Below are 13,407 nucleotides of genomic sequence, written 5' to 3'. Positions count from 1 at the left end.
CACATTTCAAATTCGATAGCAAGCCTATTCGATATCGATTTTAGAGCTGTCGCTACTTTTTATTCGATAGTCCGCCTGTTGCCACCTCTAGCTGAAAGTCGCTCTCTGTAATTTGTAATAAAAACTTGTTTTTAGCCCAATCATTTGTTATTTACTTGGCCGCAAGATGATGGTAAGTACAAACGGAAAGGCAAATAAAAATCAATATTGGAATTTTTCAAACAATGAAAATGCTCAGTAGTACTTCATTTTCGTGGCTTCTCAAATGACGCCTCGCCTGCACACAATGAAAGTCTTATCATTAAAAATGGGCGTAATAAGAGTGTACAAAGCTAATGGTTATTTTGCCCCCTAGGACGGCACGGATGACTCAAGTCTGCTAAACAGCCCCGCCACCAACAATGGCGCCTCAATGGAAATCGCCTCGCCCACGAATCCACTTGCCAATCCATCAGCAACAGGCGGTGCACCCGCACCAAGTGCAGCCACAAATGGCAGCGGATCCGCCACATCGCCGGATAGTTCCTCTTCAGCACCAGCCACGCCGGCAGTTCTAGGCGAAAACGCCCTTCACGTCGAGATCTCCGATGCTCTCAGCGAAAAGGAGAAGGTTAAATTTACTGTGCACACCCGCACCACACTGCCGGGATTCTCTAAAAAGGACAATAACGTAGTGCGCCAGCACGAAGAGTTCGTCTGGCTCCATGACCGAATTGAGGAGAACGACGACTATGCTGGCTACATCGTGAGTTTTTGCTCAAAACGTTTTCCACTGCTTACCTTAATAACTTTCTTAGATTCCGCCCTGTCCACCTCGTCCGGATTTTGATGCCTCCCGGGAGAAGCTACAGCGCCTTGGCGAAGGCGAGGGCAACATGACCAAAGAGGAGTTCAAAAAGATGAAGTCAGAGTTGGAGGCGTATGTGTTAAATAATCCGCCAAATACTTATATTATATTCAAATGTACATTTTTTACTTGCTAGTGAGTACCTGGCCACATTCAAAAAGACGGTGGCCATGCACGAGGTGTTCCTGCGCCGCCTCGCTAGTCATCCCGTCTTTCGCGTCGATCAACACCTGAAAGTTTTCCTCGAATACGACCAAGATCTGTGCGCGAAGCCACGCAAGAAGATGGCCATATTTGGCGGCTTTGTCAAATCCTTAGGCAAGACCACAGACGAGATCTTATTGAGCGCCACTGTTCGGGATGTGAATGACTTTTTTGAGAACGAACTGCAGTTCCTTACCGAGTACTATGGACACTTGCGCGAGGCAGCACTCAGGACGGAGAAAATGACGCAACGCCACAAGGATGTAGGCGACTCGCATCAGAAGATTTCAAATGCTCTGACGCAGCTTTCGACTACGGAAAAGGGCAATGTGGAGACGTTTGTGGCCAAGACAGCGGAGATATTCGAAAGAATCAAGGTGAGCTTAGCTCAGCTATTGCCACACTTATATTTGGCAAATTATGTTCTTAATATTTTCTTTTAAAGAATCTGGAAACCCGAGTGGCCAGCGATCAAGATCTCAAGCTGGGCGACACTTTGCGCTACTATCAGCGGGACAGTGACGCTGCCAAAGCTCTACTAATCCGGCGACTGCGGTGCTTGGCCGCTTATGAGACGGCCAATCGAAACCTGGAGAAGGCTCGCTCCAAAAACAAGGATGTTCATGCGGTAAGATTGTGGGATGATCACAATTAGTTTTTCCAGAACTATGTTTCAGATCGTTTAAAGAGCAATTGTTTTCCCTATAAAAAGTTTACAGCGGGGCAGTTTATTCTCACGCTTCACTAATAACAAATAACAAATTATTTGCCTTCTTGTATTTTATTTCTACCGTACACAACCCCACAACTCTGCTCTCTGATCTGCCTGTCCCTCCCTCTTCACTTTTTGTGCGTGTTTGTGGTTCTGTTTCTGCAGCCGTTGGAGGTGCAAGAGGTATTTGGCATTTAACGTTTTAACCGTCGGTTTAGTAGATGTGTCGCCACCCCACGTAACTGCTGCATGTGCTCCACCGTTGCTCAACCTGTATTCACTCTAGCATGCCCTTTCTGTGGCCAACTTGTGTTCACTATATATAAACGTTTTCGTTTACCCTCCAATTAGGCTGAGACTGCCCAGGCGGAGGCCTGTGAAAAGTTCGAATCTATGTCTGCGTGCGGAAAGGAGGAGCTGATCGGTTTCCGCAACCGACGGGTAGCTGCTTTCAAGAAGAGGTAAGCTAGCAGCTGCTAAACTATTCTTATTCTCTGAATTGTACTATCACTTTTTGAAAACAGCCTCGTCGAGCTCTCAGAACTGGAGATCAAGCATGCCAAGACCCAGTATGAATATCTGCGCCAATCGCTGCTAGCGCTCAAAGAGATTGCCTGAGACGGGGAGCCGGAAGTGGACAAACAATAGAAGGATGAGTCACCCGCACATTGTTTACACACCCCATTGAAACGCACGCCTCATCGATTACACACCCCCGGGAGACGAAGTAAATCAATTGTTTAATTGCTAAGCAAACAGTTTATTATTGCACAGGCCAGACCGAGTGCAACATTATTATCTTAGCCCACGTATTATATTAACGAATATTCATTTGTTTTGTGAACAGAGCGCTTTTATATTTGTCAAACAAGCATTCCTCTCTAAAGCATAAACTATAACTGTATTGTAAACACTTGCATTTGAAGCAGAATATAAACGAGAAATATTGTACAGAAGGCAGCCTGTTTGTGAGCAGTCAGTATAGTAGCATTGTTTGTAGTCGACTCGGTAGCCGGGCAACATCAAGGGTTTCCAAATTTGGCGTCCCAAGGAGAGCACTTTGCCATAGTCGCTGAAAATTGTGTTCGTTGTCAGAGTTAGATATATTTCAAAGTCCATACGCCATGGATGAGTTTGGAGTCTTCGATTACAAGCGCCCTGCCAGCGCTACAGATCCCGACTGGAGGACCTCGTACTATCGAGGCCATCGTCACATTACAGACTTGAGGATGGGCAATAAGCTGAACGCAAAGTTTGCGGATAAGAGTATTTATGTGAAAGATCCGCTGCTGTCTGAGAAGCCGACTTCTGAGTGTATGGCCAATTATGTGTGGAAGGTGAGTGGATTGATATGCCTTTGTTGCACCAAAGTCAAACTTGACCTTAATTTTCCAGTATGCCGATCCCAACGCACTTAGGAATCCCTCGCTGAACATGAAAACGCAGTACATGAAACCATTTGAGGAGGCCTCTCTTCGCTTTGTCAAGCGAAAGATGAAGCCCATTTCTAGTGTCAGTCATGACTCGTATGTGCTTAAGGAGCTGCCGGAGGAACAGGAAATATTGCCCGTAACAATGCCCACTCCGGTGGCAGCCACCAAGATAGTCATCGACCGTTCGCAGGCGTCATTTAGCAAGTACCTGGATCCCTCCTCAACCACATACAATCTTTCCTATGTGCGATGGTGTCCCGAGGACTTAAGTGGCGGAGTGGCTGCCCACGACAATATCACATACTGGAATTGGTCGGAGAAGATGCCGCCCATCCAGAAAGTATCCCGCGAAGAGGATCCTACAATGTGTGACGAGGGTAATACGCATAACTGTCCAAAGCGACGTTGTGAGTTTCAAAACCTTACGAAACGAGTGCCGCATTCGGGAATGGTGACCGAGGTGCGCGCTAATTTCACGGACCCACAATTCCGAATGGTTGAATTCGATCCCGATGTCAAGCCCATACTAGTGCACGAGGAAGTCACTCCGTTTGCCGAGAAAAGCGAATACGGCATCTACGGCTCGGGGGAACCAGTTATCAAGTACGTTTAGCAGTTCTCCACGCATCGTTTTGACTTGGTTTTCATTTGGCAGCTAACTTAAATTATTTGCAATATATATTGCATTAAATAAAATCATTATATTGTTTAGTCCCAAAACAACGTAATGGTACATAAGTATGCAAACTCCTTTTAATATGATTAGAGGAAAATTTCATTCAAATGAGTTAAAGCTGTAAGGTAGCAAATGGTAAGCGGACGTGACCAGCACTTCATCATCGTCTTGAATCGCAGGAATGCAGTCCTCTTGCTCCGGCGGCGGAGCCTTGGCAATGTAGATAGGAATGTCTTTTTGGACGAACTCTAGAATGAACTGCCGGCAGACACCGCAGGGTGTGGTAAACCCATCTGGGTGATAGGCTACCACAGCACCCGCCGTGTACTTCTTCTCGCCCTCGCTTATTCCCTTGGCCAGAGCACAACGTTCCGCACAATTACCTGGAGTGAATGCTACGTTCTCGATATTGCAGCCCGTGTAGATCCTGCCGCACTTCGCACGGAAGGCTGCTCCTACTTTGAAGTTGCTGTATGGTGCATAGGCACACCGGCGTGCAGAAAGAGCCGCCTCTAACAGCTCCCGACCGTCCTCACCTGAAGGTGACGGTGTGATTAGAAATGCGCAGGATTCACCATTGTAGCCAGCCCTTACCGACAGCACAGAACGCTACTGTGTACTCCTCCAACATCTGCGGATGTGGCAGGTTCTCGGATTCACTAACGCGACCCTTGTCGCCACTTAGACGCGCCTCCCTGCGGGCCAACTCGCAAAGAAATCCCTCCAGGGTCATCATATATTTGCCTAGTACCTTTCGAAGCTTTTTCTGGCGCAAGTCCTTGATCTTACCGCCAGCGCATTTGGTGCCAGACTGCTCCTGGCGACGAGCTAGCTTAACCTGCAACATTTCCAGTTCCTTCATCTTGTTCTCCAGCTCTTTCCGCTTGAGCTCATCCTGTAGATCGTTTAGGTTTCGCATGTACCGCTGAAGGAGCTTCCGCTTTTCGGTCATTTTGGTAACTTCAAATTTTTAAAACGAAAACAATTTTTGAAAGCCAGAATCAAATACTGAATCTGTAGGCAATTTGTAAGACACACTAATGTCACTTCATCGAAAAAATAAAATATATTTTTTTTCTATATATTATTCTGCGCTACCTGAATTTGCATTAACGTAATTACAGTTGATACTTACTTAGACGACAATTACCCAAAGAACAACTGCTCATTATCATTATCATACCTTTAGAAATTTTTAAAAATTGTGGAATGTCGTGACATGTTTTGATTGCGGCTTACTAGCGAGGTTGATAGCGAGAACGTCAGGATCTCGAAAACTGACCATACACGATTGTTAAAAGAAATTGCCACGACTATAACGATATTTCTTGTTTTCCCAACTAACTATAGAGCTGTAGAAAAATTATATTTTGTATTTGTGATTCAAACGGCAGTAGTTTGATTTTAAATTTTTTAAAGAATCTTTCACTTTTAAATGTGCAGGACATGGTCTAATTAATAATAATTAATCACAAGTCGTTTATCGACCTTTTCTCCATATTTCACTTTCCATTATTTATATCACCACCCCCACTTATTGATTGAAAAAGCTAGAACGCTCTTAAATAGTGTAATTTTCTTTATTGCAATTGATTAGATTAGACTGATAAGACTATTTGCCGGACAACCTTGAACTATCTCCCTTCTGTGTCTTTTCGTTTCTTGCCTGCAGTGGACATTACTTTCGATAGGTGTGAAAGCTGCTCGGCAATAGATTAAATATTGAGGTGCACAGGACGGGATCTTCACTCTGCAAGACATCCTTATTTTCAGAAATCCTCGCATCGAAAGCCTGGGCCACGTAGATGGGTATATCCCCGTTGGCAAACTCGCGGATAAACTGACGACAAACGCCGCAAGGAGTGGTGAATACATCAGGTTCGTAGGCCAAAACAGCCCCTGCGGAAAATTCGGTGGCTCCCTCGCTTACGGCTTTGGCAATGGCCGTTCTCTCGGCACAAGAGCACGGCGTAAAGGCAGCGTTTTCCACATTACAGCCAGTGAAGATCTGTCCACCGGCCTTGGCCCGAAAAGCCGCCCCCACTTTGAAGCCACTATATGGAACGTATGCCCGCTGACGCACTTGGAAAGCAGCTGTCAGAAGTTCTTGAACCGACGGATCTGGAAGTCGAAGCAATGCACGCCATGCAAAAGAATTAAACTTAGATCTTGTCAATGAGTAAATGTGGTATAACTTATAACAAAAGGCTTTTTATGTTACAAAAAACACATTAAGAATTGCTTTGTGATAAATCTGGAGCAGGAATCTTACCCAGACTACCGAAGGAGACAACCTCCTCATTCTTTTCCGGACGTGCGAAATTTTTCGTCAGATGTGTCATATTATTTAAATTCTTTTGGTCCAATGGAGGCACTTTTCTTAATTGTTGATGTATTTTTAGCAGGGTGAGTGCGTGGCTCAGTGTTTCTCCCTTGAATGTCCGGTGGCTAATGGACGGTTTGTAGTGACGGCGACGCGCGAAGTTGGCTATGCTGATATCACTCTCCGCCGTCTGGTGGTGACAGAAATAAGCTTTTTGGTCAAGTCGTGAGAGTGAACCACATCAGTACATATGTAGGTATTAGCCTGATAAGCAACAATCCCGGAGAGCGGTAAAAACACAAGCAGATGCCTTGCCTTGTATTCAAACAACAAACAACGAGGGGTGGGTTTACAGAACATTACAAAGTCACATAAACTATTGCACATGGATGCACCCTGTCCGGTTTGGCTGGGATCTTCTTTCCTATTTTCCGTTCGCGAAGCTGAAGCCGTTGGGCAGCAGTTGGAGAACGCTGGTGCAGAGCACCCTCAATGGAAGATTGGTCGGCTTGGCGGCGTACAGGGGGATGTCCTTGCCGTTGACGAACTCCGAGAGGAACTGCCGGCAGACGCCACAGGGCGTGGTGAAGCCATTATCCTGCTGGGCCACCACTGCACAAGCCACAAAGTCTCGTTTGCCTTCACTAAAAGAAAGGTATATTTTAGTTTAATTTTTGAAAAGGCCAAGATAATATGTAGGAAGATTAGTAGAAGAGTACGGCCATATGTTAAAGTTCTGTATGTACAAACAACATATGCTACAGATAGCATATTACAGATTAGCATTCTTATTTACAATATTGCTGTCAATATGTTAAAATCTAATTTAAATACTATATGCATACATACATACATATGTACAGAGGTAAGCTAGCGTTACGAATAATGAACCAAATATGTATATACAATGTCGGAGAGAAGTCGGGGAAAAAAACTTTTCTGCTGCATTCCGGGAAAGAACACTTTTCTGTTTAATTAAGGGGAGGGGCATAAGCGTTCTCGCTTCTCTCCGTGAGAGAGAAAGAGAACACTGGATTGGACGATCTTGAGTGAGGTTGATATGACGACGGTTGAGTCAAAGAAGTTGAGGAGTGGGGAGTCATTTCAGTTTGGGCAACGCAAGAATACGGAATTCGCTGTGCCTTTCACTGCATGCGTGCATGTTTGTAAATTTGACAAAATATGCCCTTCAATATTCAATAAAAGTTGATATGTAAAGTTCATATGTAAACGGTAGCCAATACGAGCGGCGATTTTACCGAGCGAATGTTAAAATAACTTCTTAAAAAAAAATACTAGTCAATTTTTAAATAATATTTTATTAGATCATATTACAACGAAATTTATCAATAATCAAATTCGGACCGAAAATCGTCTTCTAGCAAAACTACGCACACATGCACACTTTTTTAGTTACTGTTTTCACCCACACAAACAAGTGAATTCTATTTTTAGATTTTCATGCTCTCAATTACGCGAGCGGGGAGAGGCAAGTATTGCCGCCACCAAAAAAGTGGCTGCATAGTGCAAAGCCAATGTATGGACGTTACGCATCTTATTATTCTAATGTCTTTGCACTATGGGGAATTCAACCAGATTTTTGGCAAAAATGTGTTTCTAAAAATTTTGAAAATATTGTTTTTAACGGATTTAGAATTGATCAAAGGTATATGTTATGTAACGGAAATGTTGAATTAACACTCCAATGTTAAAAAATTACAGCTGTAAAGTCAGCTGTGGCAGACATAAGGAACGTGCCATCGGTGAGCTTCATTTTTAGGGCCTACTAAAATTCATATCTTTTCAACCACAAGGCCTAAGCCCATCAAATTTGAAATGAATACTCATTCTTCAAATGTGTACTAGGTGTTTTTACTAATATGTTGCTTATTTTGTGCGTGTAAATTTAGCAATTTGTGTATTTAGCAAGTAGTGTCGTCCGGCCAACTTTTAAAAGAAAATTTCAACTTTGAATAGAAATTTAAAAAATTGTTGAAATTTGTTGAGTAAGAGTTCTAGCTCATGAGCAACATGAGTTGAATGTGCAACATATTGTAGAGTGATTAATCTCCTATTCGAGGATATAGTCATAATTTACGACTTTTTGGGCCTTTTCGCGAAAATTACATTTTTAGTTAGCAACCTCTCGATTAGCAATGCGGCCCTAGTAGAAGTGTGACGCTAGCTCAAAAAAAACTGAATGCAATATTCAAATTTAAATATACGATATACGATATATACAATAGAAAGCTGGATTAGTTTGCAGCAAAATACCCGGCATGGACGGAAGGCAATCTTAGCTTGAACTTACTTGGAAATTTACTTTACTGATGTGTCTCACAAAAGATCGAAAATTTTGAGCCCCATAATATCATCTCTAAATTTAGGCAGTCGCATTCAAAAAGAAAAGCGATTTCCTGTTCCGCGAGAAGTCACTGAATTGATGTCGTGCGAATTTGAACATGTTTGAATGATCCTCATGTATGAAAATGCATTTTTTTAACGTTAAAATACTGAAGAATATATTGAGTAAAAAAAAAAACAATTTTTTTTTTCTTGAGGGGGGTGGGGGCGTGTTGGGCGGTAGCCATACGCCCACTTTGCCAAAATAATTGTTAAGGTGTATAAAAGACTAGAAAAACTAAAAAATTATCATCGTATTTTATATAGTTTACGAGATATTAATTTATGCCAACAAAATGTTCGTTATGTTCCAGGTCAAATTCCTCATAGTGCTTTGGTGCTAGGGTACAAAAAGTGGCGAAACATCATCGCTCCCGATATATGTATGTATATGTACACATCTCAAGCCATGCGTATGTGACCTCGAGAATATTGACCTACTGACCTGATGGCCTTGACGGCTGCCGTGCGCTCCGCACAAATGCAGGTGGCATACGCCCCGTTTTCAATGTTGCATCCGGAATATATGGAGCCATCGCTGGTCCTCAGGGCAGCTCCTACGGCAAAGTTACTGTATGGACAATAAGCCTGCTTCCTCGCTTCCGTAGCAGCCAGGATGAGCTCCTTAATCGAAGGATCTGCAGGACGGACCACAAATTATAGTGACATGGTAGTGCTTCACGACTTCGTACCCAGGCTCTCGAACTCCCGTACATTGGGATCGTCCCTGGCACCGTTGATAAACACTTGTGTCATGGCCAACGATTGTTAATGAATATTTCGCAATAGAAATAGAAGCTCAGCCGATGAACAGCACCAGTTCTCACTTCCACCGCAATAGCATATGCTGCAACAGCTGTTCGCAGCAGGGGTGTACCCACAGCTAAAGTTTAGGGGGTTAGCACTGCAATTTAACAGATGCTTCTGTAATTAAATATATACATAAAAAAAAGTAATAATTTGTTCAGTGTTTTGTAGTTAATAATTTCGTGGGACTAAATATGTACAGGGTGGGACCCCTTTTCAGACGCCGCTGCCATACAGCAATGCTTTCCAACACTGTCACTCTCCATGTAAATAAATACGCAGGTAGATGTGAGGGAACTGCGTCTGCTTTATTTTCTCCTTATCGTACAATTAAAGCCACATCGGAATTGTTAGCGCCCGGTTTCGTGAGCATTCCGACCGGAAAGACCGTGAGTGACTGTTCTTGTGGTTTTCCCGCACAAATATCAACCTAATAGAGTGTAATAATGTCGACAAACCCAAGACCGCAGCGGCAACATTCAGAGGAGGTTCAGATCTCGATGGGCGGTTCCGGTGGAGGAGCCGGCGACGGCGTGCCGGACAGACTGCCTCCGATCAGCGAAAAGGACCAGCGCTTCCCCTACTGCATCGTTTGGACTCCCATTCCAGTGCTCACCTGGCTGTTGCCCATGATCGGACATATGGGCATTTGCACATCGTCCGGGGTGATACGTGACTTTGCCGGTGCCTACTTCGTGTCGGAGGATAATATGGCGTTCGGGCGACCCACTCGGTACTTGAGGTTGCACCCCAAGTACGTGGAAGGCGGCAGTTACGCGTGGGACGAGGCGGTCTCCAAAGCATCAGTGCTCTATGGCACCCGCATCCACAATATCTTCTGCGACAACTGCCATTCGCATGTGGCTACGGCACTCATCAATATGCGCTACAACAACAGCACCGGATGGAACATGATTATCCTCAGTATGTGGCTCTTTGTCTGCGGACGCTATGTCGGAATATGGGGCTTTATCAAGACCTGGTTGCCGTTTGCCATTCTCCTGTCCATCTGCATCATTTTGGGCGTCTATTTCTAATATCTAATATCTCTATTTTATAGTTAAATGCGCGTTTATATAGTGGTGTAGTTTAATATAGTATATGTATGTATGTCCAAAATAGCACTGAGATGCAATAAAGTATGATGACATTTTGAAAGTTATGGAAATAATAATACACGGAAGCAATTAAGATAATTCAACTGGAACAGCTTATCTATATACATACATATGTGCTTTTAGTAGTCCCACCAAATCGCAGATAAGAATTAGGCAATTAATTTGATCATTTATTAATGTTTCGCCATCTGTGAAAATACAGATTTTCGAATACAAGTGCCTAAGATAACGCTTATTCACTGGATAAGTCCCAGTTAAATGATGCTGAACGTGGTCTATAGTAACTATGTATGTACATATGGAAGCCGCTAGGCTGAGTTTGCAATGTGGATGAACTAGAATTAATTCTCGACGGCGCGGGTGACTTCTTCAGCCACTTCAAGGAGTTTTTTCCATTGCTTTACAGATAAGGAGATGCCCTTCTTGCCGGGCAGAGTTTCGCCGCCCTTTTCATAGAACTCGCGAATGTCCACCATTTTGCGGCCGCGGAACTCGTTGATTCGCACCTGGCGAAGTCCTTCCAGGGTCCAAGTGGTGGTGTCATTTCCTCCGGAATCTTGCCGAGCCGACTTTGGAGCAGGCGATTCCTTAGCCTTTTTGCTTGCCGGCTTGTTTCGCTGAAAGAAGTTTTTTAATAGTTATACTAAGTTTTTTGGTATTTCTGGTCAACTTACGTCATCAGGGCCGCTATCGCTATCTGAGCCAGAATCTTGCTTCTTTGTTTTGGGCATTTTTATAGTATTTCCGTAAAACACAAGGAACAAAATGCAAATTGGCGAAAAAAAATGCGTGGAAATTCGCGCTAGTTATGCAGTGTTGGAATACGCGTCGTTTATAGCTGAGATAGAACCGATCCTTAATCGATACATCGATTTATTACAACCTCAAATATTGATTTGAATGGGGTTCAGTTAAATATTATAGTTACATTGTTAAATTAAAACTGTTTTTATTGTACCCGATATTTCCTAAATTTAATATAAAATAGAAATATATATAATATTAGAATGTGCAAATGTATCGATAAATTATAACTTGGTGCTAGCAGCAAAGACGTACTTTTGCACACTGTTCGACCGGCGTCACTTTAGAACGCGCATTTTTTTTTGCAGACTTTTCATTTTGTGGAAAAGTCTCCTGGCGCCAACACACAGGCTTACAAAAAGCCATCACATTTGGTTCATAAAGTGTATATCTTATTTAATCTAGGTAGGTCACGAAAACATCGTTAACAGAAGCGACTTAAAAGAGTACGTGCGTGTGTGTGGTTATTTCTATATTTTACACCGTGTTAAGTATTTTAATAAAAACAAAATGGGCAAGAAAATCGACAACCCTGAGAGCTCAGTAAAGGGTTCTGACGGTGAGGAGGAGGAAGAGTACGCCGTGGAGAAGATCATCGACAGGCGTGTGCGCAAGGGAAAGGTAAGTGATCCAAACCAGACATCCCATTATTTTTGGTCCTAAAACAGCATTTTCCACCCGCAGGTGGAATACTATCTCAAATGGAAGGGCTATTCAGAAACTGAGAACACCTGGGAGCCCGAGAACAATCTTGACTGCCAAGACCTTATCCAGCAGTACGAGGCGAGCCGCAAGGACGATGTGAGTGCAGTACAGCGATGTGCTTAGTACAGTTGTGCTTGCTTGGATTTACATTACATCTCGTTTCGAACCTTAGGAAAAGTCAGCGGCCTCCAAAAAGGATCGTCCTAGCAGCAGCACCAAGGCCAAGGAAACTCCGGGACGCGCCAGTACTTCGGCGTCCGCAGCAAGCAAGCGAAAGTCCGAAGAACCAACAGGTATGCCACCCAACCCATCCAGGAGCGAGCAAAAGAATTGAGTGTATCTACAAATATTTTCTGTACACAAAGTTTTAATTTGACCGCGCAAACTAGTACCTCAAAGTAAATAATGTTAAACAGTACCTACTGTATCCATTGGCAGTTTCAAAAAAGTTTTAGCCACCATTGAACTTTCATATCTCAAACCTCTCTTGACGTCTTATCAACAAATAAAAAACAAGAGTTGGCCTTCACAAGAATTGCATGCTCCATGGTCCTAGCAATAGAAATAGATTTCAGCTCAATACAGATAATACGAAGTTTAATACTGTCAAGCTTTCAAGTTGCATAATTTATAAGAGCGCACTGTATTTATTATTATTTATCTTATTTACTTAGCGCCCGCTGGCAACAAATCAAAACGTACGACGGATGCAGAGCAGGACACCATTTCCGCTTCTGGATCCACCGGATTCGATCGCGGCCTGGAGGCCGAGAAGATCCTGGGTGCGTCCGACAATAATGGCCGCCTGACATTCCTCATTCAATTCAAAGGCGTGGACCAGGCCGAAATGGTGCCGTCCTCTGTGGCCAATCAAAAAATCCCGCAGATGGTAATCCACTTCTACGAGGAGCGCCTGTCCTGGTATTCGGATAATGAAGATTAAACTGCGGTACAGTTGCGGCATCAACAGAGCGAATAAAAACGCTTATACATTTAACGAAAAACCACACACTTAGCATTATAGCCTCTTGCAGGCGCTTACAAAACCCCCCACAACTCGAAGCATCGGACTAAATTTATATTTCTGTCCAGCGTCAGTGTTTGTATTTATCTTATCTTAACCTTTTTTTATGAATAAAAAAACCTTTGTTCTGCAGGAGTCTATATAAGTTACTTATATTTCGATCTTTTTGGCCGACGCTCAGGATATGATACGCATATGCTGTCCATATGGTAATAATTCTGACCATAGCAATCTGGGCCTGTTGTTTTTTGTTCCATTGTGTGCAGATAGAAAAAGCGTTTACGACCCTTGGACTAACTTTGTTCTCTATCTGTGCGTGCATATGAATTAAAAGATTTCTGAAATTTCACA

The 13,407-nt window shown here is 43.3% G+C and overlaps 8 protein-coding genes and 1 long non-coding RNA gene across 12 annotated transcripts; 5 read left to right on the top strand and 4 right to left on the bottom strand.

Annotated features, from left to right (window-relative positions):
- The first annotated feature begins 36 nt into the window (after positions 1-36).
- LOC6541142 (sorting nexin-32) lies at positions 37-2,719 on the top strand. Of its 2 annotated transcripts, XM_015159335.2 has the most exons (8): positions 37-172; positions 356-745; positions 798-919; positions 984-1,428; positions 1,497-1,679; positions 1,929-1,946; positions 2,115-2,224; positions 2,288-2,719. In XM_015159335.2, exons 1-8 carry the CDS (start codon positions 167-169, stop codon positions 2,379-2,381), a joined length of 1,368 nt encoding a protein of 455 aa, XP_015014821.1. In that variant the 5' UTR covers positions 37-166; the 3' UTR covers positions 2,382-2,719. The 2 variants fall into 2 exon arrangements, with proteins under 2 accessions (XP_015014821.1, XP_001970263.1); XM_001970227.3 differs by lacking the exon at positions 1,929-1,946.
- Positions 2,720-2,749: 30 nt separating this feature from the next.
- On the top strand, positions 2,750-3,907 carry LOC6543098. The gene is made up of 2 exons (XM_001970226.3): positions 2,750-3,100; positions 3,159-3,907. The coding sequence occupies exons 1-2, from the start codon at positions 2,888-2,890 to the stop codon at positions 3,807-3,809; spliced, it is 864 nt and encodes a 287-aa protein (XP_001970262.1). The 5' UTR covers positions 2,750-2,887; the 3' UTR covers positions 3,810-3,907.
- Positions 3,908-3,931: 24 nt separating this feature from the next.
- On the bottom strand, positions 3,932-4,909 carry LOC6541935 (cytidine deaminase). Its single transcript, XM_001970225.3, has 2 exons — positions 4,467-4,909; positions 3,932-4,408 (listed from the first exon to the last, which is right to left on the bottom strand). The coding sequence occupies exons 1-2, from the start codon at positions 4,822-4,824 to the stop codon at positions 3,972-3,974; spliced, it is 795 nt and encodes a 264-aa protein (XP_001970261.1). The 5' UTR covers positions 4,825-4,909; the 3' UTR covers positions 3,932-3,971.
- A 524-nt stretch (positions 4,910-5,433) lies between these two features.
- Positions 5,434-6,393, bottom strand: LOC6542688 (cytidine deaminase). Its single transcript, XM_001970224.3, has 2 exons — positions 6,145-6,393; positions 5,434-5,993 (listed from the first exon to the last, which is right to left on the bottom strand). Exons 1-2 carry the CDS (start codon positions 6,212-6,214, stop codon positions 5,551-5,553), a joined length of 513 nt encoding a protein of 170 aa, XP_001970260.1. The 5' UTR covers positions 6,215-6,393; the 3' UTR covers positions 5,434-5,550.
- Positions 6,394-6,481: 88 nt separating this feature from the next.
- Positions 6,482-9,461, bottom strand: LOC6541894 (cytidine deaminase). The gene is made up of 3 exons (XM_001970223.3): positions 9,291-9,461; positions 9,044-9,236; positions 6,482-6,839 (listed from the first exon to the last, which is right to left on the bottom strand). Exons 1-3 carry the CDS (start codon positions 9,352-9,354, stop codon positions 6,620-6,622), a joined length of 477 nt encoding a protein of 158 aa, XP_001970259.1. The 5' UTR covers positions 9,355-9,461; the 3' UTR covers positions 6,482-6,619.
- On the top strand, positions 7,203-9,011 carry LOC113564070. 2 transcript variants are annotated; one of them, XR_003407763.1, is made up of 2 exons: positions 7,203-7,357; positions 8,913-9,011. It is a non-coding gene; the product is annotated as an uncharacterized LOC113564070 (long non-coding RNA). The 2 variants fall into 2 exon arrangements; XR_003407764.1 differs by lacking the exon at positions 7,203-7,357 and adding an exon at positions 7,853-7,958.
- Positions 9,462-9,652: 191 nt separating the features above from the next.
- Positions 9,653-10,596, top strand: LOC6541226 (transmembrane protein 222). Of its 2 annotated transcripts, XM_015159336.2 has the most exons (2): positions 9,653-9,794; positions 9,869-10,585. In XM_015159336.2, exon 2 carries the CDS (start codon positions 9,906-9,908, stop codon positions 10,440-10,442), a length of 537 nt encoding a protein of 178 aa, XP_015014822.1. In that variant the 5' UTR covers positions 9,653-9,794; positions 9,869-9,905; the 3' UTR covers positions 10,443-10,585. The 2 variants fall into 2 exon arrangements, with proteins under 2 accessions (XP_015014822.1, XP_026834403.1); XM_026978602.1 differs by having other exon boundaries at positions 9,653-10,596.
- Positions 10,597-10,672: 76 nt separating this feature from the next.
- LOC6541515 (RNA polymerase II transcriptional coactivator) lies at positions 10,673-11,380 on the bottom strand. The gene is made up of 2 exons (XM_001970221.3): positions 11,198-11,380; positions 10,673-11,140 (listed from the first exon to the last, which is right to left on the bottom strand). The coding sequence occupies exons 1-2, from the start codon at positions 11,252-11,254 to the stop codon at positions 10,865-10,867; spliced, it is 333 nt and encodes a 110-aa protein (XP_001970257.1). The 5' UTR covers positions 11,255-11,380; the 3' UTR covers positions 10,673-10,864.
- An 81-nt stretch (positions 11,381-11,461) lies between these two features.
- Positions 11,462-13,189, top strand: LOC6541764 (heterochromatin protein 1). The gene is made up of 4 exons (XM_026978600.1): positions 11,462-11,948; positions 12,012-12,128; positions 12,205-12,325; positions 12,707-13,189. The coding sequence occupies exons 1-4, from the start codon at positions 11,838-11,840 to the stop codon at positions 12,973-12,975; spliced, it is 618 nt and encodes a 205-aa protein (XP_026834401.1). The 5' UTR covers positions 11,462-11,837; the 3' UTR covers positions 12,976-13,189.
- Positions 13,190-13,407: the final 218 nt, after the last annotated feature.

The sequence above is a fragment of the Drosophila erecta genome, unplaced genomic scaffold (genome assembly GCF_003286155.1).
Source record: "Drosophila erecta strain 14021-0224.00,06,07 unplaced genomic scaffold, DereRS2 tig00000055-arrow-pilon, whole genome shotgun sequence".
In the NCBI taxonomy this organism is placed as follows: domain Eukaryota; kingdom Metazoa; phylum Arthropoda; class Insecta; order Diptera; family Drosophilidae; genus Drosophila; species Drosophila erecta.
Note: the sequence above shows the minus strand (reverse complement) of the source record. Positions and strands in the feature narration are given on the sequence as shown.